We start from the raw sequence: 6,510 nt of genomic DNA on the forward strand, positions 1-6,510 counted from the left end.
AAATCACCAAAATTTGTAAGAACGGTGTTAAATAGTGAATAAATTATGTGATCGAACCTTGACGAGTCTATTTTCATATGAAAGTAACGAAACGATCATATGAACAGTATACCGAGAGATATTAAAGTTCTCGTGAGACAGGGCCAGAACGGTTTCTGGGTCCCCTGTTGCGACTTTGAAAATTTACCATAAATTATCCACAATGAATTAGAAGTCATGCCTTATATGTGCAGATTCCTTTTTGAGTCTAGTTTCATTAGAAATAAACGGCATCAGTATTGAAACCCTGTACAAAGAGATATTCAAGTTGTAATGCGCGAAGGTCAGTGTAGTCGACCCCTGTAACATGGGTGACTTTAACTAATAAACTGTACCAATTGGCCCGACCAAAATTCTAGAAATAAATCCATGGATGGATATATGAGTCTAAATTCAGGAAAATTTACGGAATCAGTTTCGAGTTGTGAAACTCGAGATATGCTTTTAAGGCGACAGCGATGCAGTTTTCCAGCTTGCCTGGGAATGTCAAATTGGTCGGTGCCATAAGTGGTTTTGGCTTGTTAACCCCTCGTGTCCGACACCGGAAACGGTCTCGGGTTCGGGGTGTTACAACACTCTTACAAAAACATTCTCTCAAGAACAGATTAAGTACTTAACACTCAGTACATTTTCCTAGGCAAGTCTCTCAAATATATAGACATTGATTTCGAGTCTTACTTACAATAGAAGATCTAATACAATCCCAATAAAATAGTATACCATAAGAGTAATATAATATAATAACGTATGAAGTAAAGATGGATTCTTGACAGCTCATCAACAGAATCACTATCTAATCCAAAATCCATAATGTAAGGGATTACCTTGGAGAATTTCGATCCAAATCAAGTAAAAACATTTGTATTCCCAAGGAGAGTGATCTTCCATAATGAGTTCAATATTCACCATTTAATCATAATAGACTAAATATAAGATTCAATAAACTGTCAACATCTAAATATATAAACTTTTTCTACATAAATTTGATGGCTAAGGGAGTGGACATTCCCTCTAGTACCAACAATGTTATGAATATATTTTTATAAATGAATTTAAAAAATTATTAACAAAGAGGTGTAGATATTTTTAATATCCATACAAACATATGCGAAGATGGAGAAGGCAATCCCTGCATTTAATCTACTATATTCCCATCCATGCTTATAATACAAAAAAAAAAAAAAAAATCCACATGAAGATAATTAGTTGGAGGTGGTGTTTTAAGTAACAATGTGAAACATTTGAATTAAAAAAATAATATTATAAAAGTAAATAATAAAATTATGCTAAATTAAAATAATAAAATCATATACAAATTTTAATTATATTAGAAAATTTAAAATACCTTTTAGATTCAACTTTTGCTTCGGAGCAACGTGAATCCATTAATTATATCAATGTGCATTTATATTCTATATGACACATGGATTAAGAGTGAAATATCGAAGAGAATGAATTTAGAGTATGAGTAGGATACAATATAAGTGTCTAATACAGCTAGATTATTTATTTAAATTCCTTTTTCCATAATCATGTACATATTATATATGCAAACTATGCAAGTGAAATAAGCTTATTAAAATTAACCAAGAGAGTATGATGAAAGAATAATGAAGGTTATTTGTGAAAGCCTTTGGTCTTGATTTGGTCTACAGATATAGGTCCAGAAAGTCAAATGATTTGGTTTTTAGGGATTTGAATTCCGTAACTCTGAAAGATAGGCGAGTTTTTCACCAAAAATGGTCAGCAGAGATGTTCAGGGTTTAGGGCAAGTGGTCCCAATTAATTTGTGCATTAAACTTGATGAATTACCACCTTAATTTGTGTGTTTATAAAATTATCTCTTTACTGATACGGGAAATACTATATATTATAAATCTGACAAAATCAGTAGGATAGAAGCTCTGGGAATGGAATAGAAGCTGAATTTTTGGATTCTGAAACAATTGCATAGGAACTTTATAATACTTTAATATTATAATATTTTTGTATTATATTTTATCTTATTGAATTGTGTGTATTGGGAGTTGGTTTGGGTCCATGTTTCTATATAAGAATTCAAACCAAAGACCATAAAATTATTATACGTTTTTTTGGGTATCTTTTGTATCGACTTCAAACAGGATAGGCAAAAATAAATATATCATGGGGTTTGCATTAAATTTTTTTTGAAGATATTAGTTATGTTATTATTCCCAGATTCATATGCTGATTTTTGCAGCTTCTATTGAGATTCTTCCATTTGGATTAATCAAATCCTTAAATTTGGTTCTGAGTAAGGTGCAAGTAATTTAAGAATTGGATTGTCTCTTTCTCTGGAACCAAATCTATTTTTCTTGGTAATTATTTATGGTTAAAAGTAAGAGTAAGTTTCCCAAATTTCCATTTCCTTCACTTTGTGGGTTAATTTTATAAGATGTAATTTTTAATACTTTAATTTAGTTTTTAAAGTATTAATATCATTTAAAATTTTCTATCAATTTAACTGTTAACTTAAGTATTATATGTTGGTTTAAAATTTGATACAAAACATACAAATAAAAATTTAAACTTACATATACGTGTATGTGTAAACAATTTGAATATGACATAAAAAATTAATCTTTCTAAATTTTAATAACTCTATTTTTCTTAACACAATATATCCAATTTGTTATTTGTACATATTGTAGGTTCACGAATTTTATCCATATTAAGGACTTGTGACAAAATTAACCCCTTTGTTTTAGTCAGCCAAGGGGATCCTCCCAACACACGTATAGCGACACTGGTTTTAAAAGTCACCATAAAATGCGGCTGATACTACGGAAAGAACCCTCCTCAGGAAGCATATATTGGCTTCAAATTAAGTGAAAACTTAAGCTCTCAACTTTCTGTCTTTGAGCCCATAATATATCCCTTCTTTAAAGTTTAGTTGTTTCTTTAAGGTTTCCTTCATTGTCAAGCTCTCCGTTTTTTTCCCTTCTAGGGTTTTTTTAACATAGGAAAGAAAAAGGCAAAAAAAAAAAAAAAGAAAAAAAAAGAAAAAGAAAATGAAAGAGAGAAGTGAATCTGATAAAATGGAAGAAATAATGCTTCCAGGGTTTAGATTTCACCCAACTGATGAAGAGCTTGTTGGGTTTTATCTTAAAAGAAAAGTACAACAGCGCCCTCCTTCAATGGAATTTATTAAGCAACTAGACATTTACAAATATGATCCATGGGATCTTCCAAGTAAGTTAATACCATGCATACATACAAATATGTTTTTAGTGTTTAAAGCTCTTATATAGTGTGGAATCTAACATGGGTTCGTATTTTTTTATGAAGAAATGGCGACCACCGGAGAGAAAGAGTGGTATTTTTACTGTCCCAGGGATAGAAAATACAGAAACAGTGCAAGGCCTAACCGAGTAACTGGTGCAGGGTTTTGGAAAGCCACTGGCACTGACCGCCCCATATATTCCTCAGAAGGCAACAAATGCATTGGCTTGAAGAAATCTCTTGTTTTCTACAAAGGTAGAGCAACCAAAGGGGTCAAAACTGACTGGATGATGCATGAGTTTAGGTTGCCTTCTTTTGCTGACTCCGCAACTCCCAAGATATTCTTAAAGAAAACCCTTCCTCCCAATGTAAGTACGGGTTTGAATCCGAAAGCTGGAGTCAATCAGTGACTAGTTCCCCTCCTTTATTGTTATAGACCGATCATTTTATATATATTTTCAGGATGCATGGGCGATATGCAGGATATTCAAGAAAACCAACTCCACGGCACAAAGAGCACTTTCTCAATCGCGGGTTTCTCAAGTACCTGAAGCATCATCATCATCGATATCTGAGGTGCCTAGCATGCTCTTGACTGGAAAAACCAGTTTAAACCTTAATGTTGACCTGCTGCAGACATCCAATGGTGCATTTTCCAGTTTAGAATTTGTCCCTTACAAGCCTCCTCAACATTCAATGTCAAACGGGGACCTCACTAGTCTTGTTTTTACACCTCTTGACCATACCTCAACAGATTCCAGAGCTGTTGATGTTACTTCCATGTTGCTAAACATGTTATCTTCCATGCTTGGAGATCATTACTGTGGTAAGGCCACAGATGTTTTACATTTTGGTGGCGACTGCACTGGGACATTGCCACATGAGATGCAAGGGAACAATATTATGAGTGGTGGAGACCATGAAAGTTCCCTATTTAAAAGCATGAATGTTGGAAGCCATGGTGATGATCAGTGGGGTGGTCTTAGGTCCATTGGTTTTCCCATCAGTATGCCTTTACCTATGAATGTTATGGGAGATGCTTGGAAGCCAAGCCTAGCTTGGGATTCTTCATGTCCTAGTGAGATGTCAACAAGTTTTTGCTCCACCAAGTGTTATACTTGATGTAATTGATAATACTGTGAAAAGTTTTTTTTCCAGTTTACAGATTAGCCAGCAAGTTCTTGTTAGGAAAAAAAAAAGTTTTAAAATGTAGAATCCTTTTGTAGGCATATTAAATCATTTCATTAAATATTTTGAGAAAGGAAAATTTTACTGGTATAGTACAAGGTCTTAGTTAGTCAAATACATCACGTAAATTAATGTATACATGCAACACTCACATTTAAACATAAAAAGAGTAACCACTTATATATTCACACGTTTAGAATTCCACCAATATTTACACACACATGTATGTTGTTAATTAAACAGGCAGTTGTACAAACCGTTGAGATATTTAACAACTTAAAACGAGAACAAAAAGATGTCCATTTTCAGACTTCCATGAAGTCAAGTGGACATCATCTCTAGTTCTTACTTGAATTGATTGCTACCAAATGTTGAAGCTTTGCAATATCATCCAGCCATGGTTTAAAGATCCAATTTCATCTTTCGCAGTTGCCAAGGAGAATGCGACGAATGTTTTATTCTGCATTAAGCATAGTCTCATTTCCCCTTCCAGTCCTGAAGCAACCAACAGTATTTCTCGTATATCCTAGAGCTTGGAATTCAAGTGTGCTGCAGTATTGGAATTGTAACAACTTGGAATTCAAGTGTGCTGCAGTATTGGAATTGTAACAACTCAGTTTCCAATGATGTCGAAAAATACAGTTTTAAGATCACGTTTTTGTAAATCGAGTCAATAAATATAAAATAAAAATATTTATAGAGTTAATATGCAATTATAATAAAGTTCGATTAAGTAATTTAACTAAAAATTAATTAATTAAAGGTCATGAGCTAAATTGTAAAAGTCCAATAACTATTAAATTTTAATTAAGAAAAAATTAGAAACATAAATAGCAATTATCCAAACAGCCAAAATGGTTATTTAATCATTATATATCATGAATTAGTGGATGTTAATGGTTGTTTTCACTAGCTTAATTAATGTGAATATTAGTATAATAAAGTTTAATAAACTAATTAATTAAAGATAATTAACATATAAATTTTATATAAAAACCAAGTTAGTGGATAAAATATGAGTATTCATCTTCTTCCCCTGTACCGAAGAATAAAATCGGGAGAAAACTCCTTTTTTGGAGCTTAAGCTTCAACAAGAAAATTTTCAAGGTAACTAAGTTCTTTTTGTGTAATATTTTTATAAAATTATGACTATGAGAATTTAATTTAGCTAACTCATATAATAATTTGTTCAGTTGTTGAATTTTTAGCAAGTTGTCATTATTGAGAAATTGCTGAATTATGCTTGAATTTTATAGATATTAAGCGTAGATCATGATAAAGACTAAATTGTAAAGTTAAATAAGCTTGTCAGTTAAATTTGTAATATTAGGGAACAAACTGAATAAATTAAAAATCTATCATGAAATTATGTCATGAATAGGAAGTATAGGGTCCCTATTAAAAGAATGTAAAATCGGATCTTGATCTGAAGCTAGATATTGAAAAACTATGCATATCTCGAGTACAAAGACTAAATTGAATAAACTGCAAAATATGTTTGGCTTTGTATTTGAATGTAAATTGAATGAAATATGATATGGTTTTATTTATTGAATTATTAAACGTAGGCAAAGATGGCATTGAGCCGTCAAGAAGGAAAGGAAAAGTTAGAGTCGTCAATGAGTGATGAGAGGATTCAATTTGTACTTTTATGATTCGAGTAATATATATATATATATATATATACACACAAACATGCATGATTGTGGCATATTAGTTATCGAGGTAAGATGATTAATTATCTTATGACTTGATTCGTGATTGCTGAAACTGAATATTGAGAAATTTGACTAAATTGAATAAAATAGAAATAATTAAGATCTATATTGATAAATTTCATATATTATGAATCGAAGATAGAAATTGTACAGAACAAAAGCGTGGAATATGTGATGATATGAATTTTTTAATAACAAGTTATATGAATTGACTTGTGTTGGCAATATTGAATGACATTAAATATTGTGAAATTGGATTAAACTAAATATAGTATAAAAGACTGTGAGAATATTGATCTATGATGTGTAATATGATATTGAA

The 6,510-nt window shown here is 31.5% G+C and overlaps 1 protein-coding gene across 1 annotated transcript; it reads left to right on the forward strand.

Annotated features, from left to right (window-relative positions):
* Nucleotides 1-2,904: 2,904 nt before the first annotated feature.
* On the forward strand, nt 2,905-4,560 carry LOC108463429 (transcription factor JUNGBRUNNEN 1-like). Its single transcript, XM_017763371.2, has 3 exons — nt 2,905-3,252; nt 3,349-3,650; nt 3,745-4,560. The coding sequence occupies exons 1-3, from the start codon at nt 3,072-3,074 to the stop codon at nt 4,402-4,404; spliced, it is 1,143 nt and encodes a 380-aa protein (XP_017618860.1). The 5' UTR covers nt 2,905-3,071; the 3' UTR covers nt 4,405-4,560.
* The last annotated feature ends 1,950 nt before the right edge of the window (nt 4,561-6,510 follow it).

Source organism: Gossypium arboreum, chromosome 13 (assembly GCF_025698485.1).
Source record: "Gossypium arboreum isolate Shixiya-1 chromosome 13, ASM2569848v2, whole genome shotgun sequence".
NCBI classification, from domain to species: domain Eukaryota; kingdom Viridiplantae; phylum Streptophyta; class Magnoliopsida; order Malvales; family Malvaceae; genus Gossypium; species Gossypium arboreum.

Coding starts and splice junctions, on each gene's coding strand:
- LOC108463429 (XM_017763371.2), top strand. CDS start 3,072: ATGAAAGAGAGAAGTGAATCTGATAAAATGGAAGAAATAATGCTTCCA. Junction 3,253..3,348: donor TGATCCATGGGATCTTCCAA/GTAAGTTAATAC, acceptor TTTTTTATGAAG/AAATGGCGACCACCGGAGAG. Junction 3,651..3,744: donor AGAAAACCCTTCCTCCCAAT/GTAAGTACGGGT, acceptor ATATATTTTCAG/GATGCATGGGCGATATGCAG.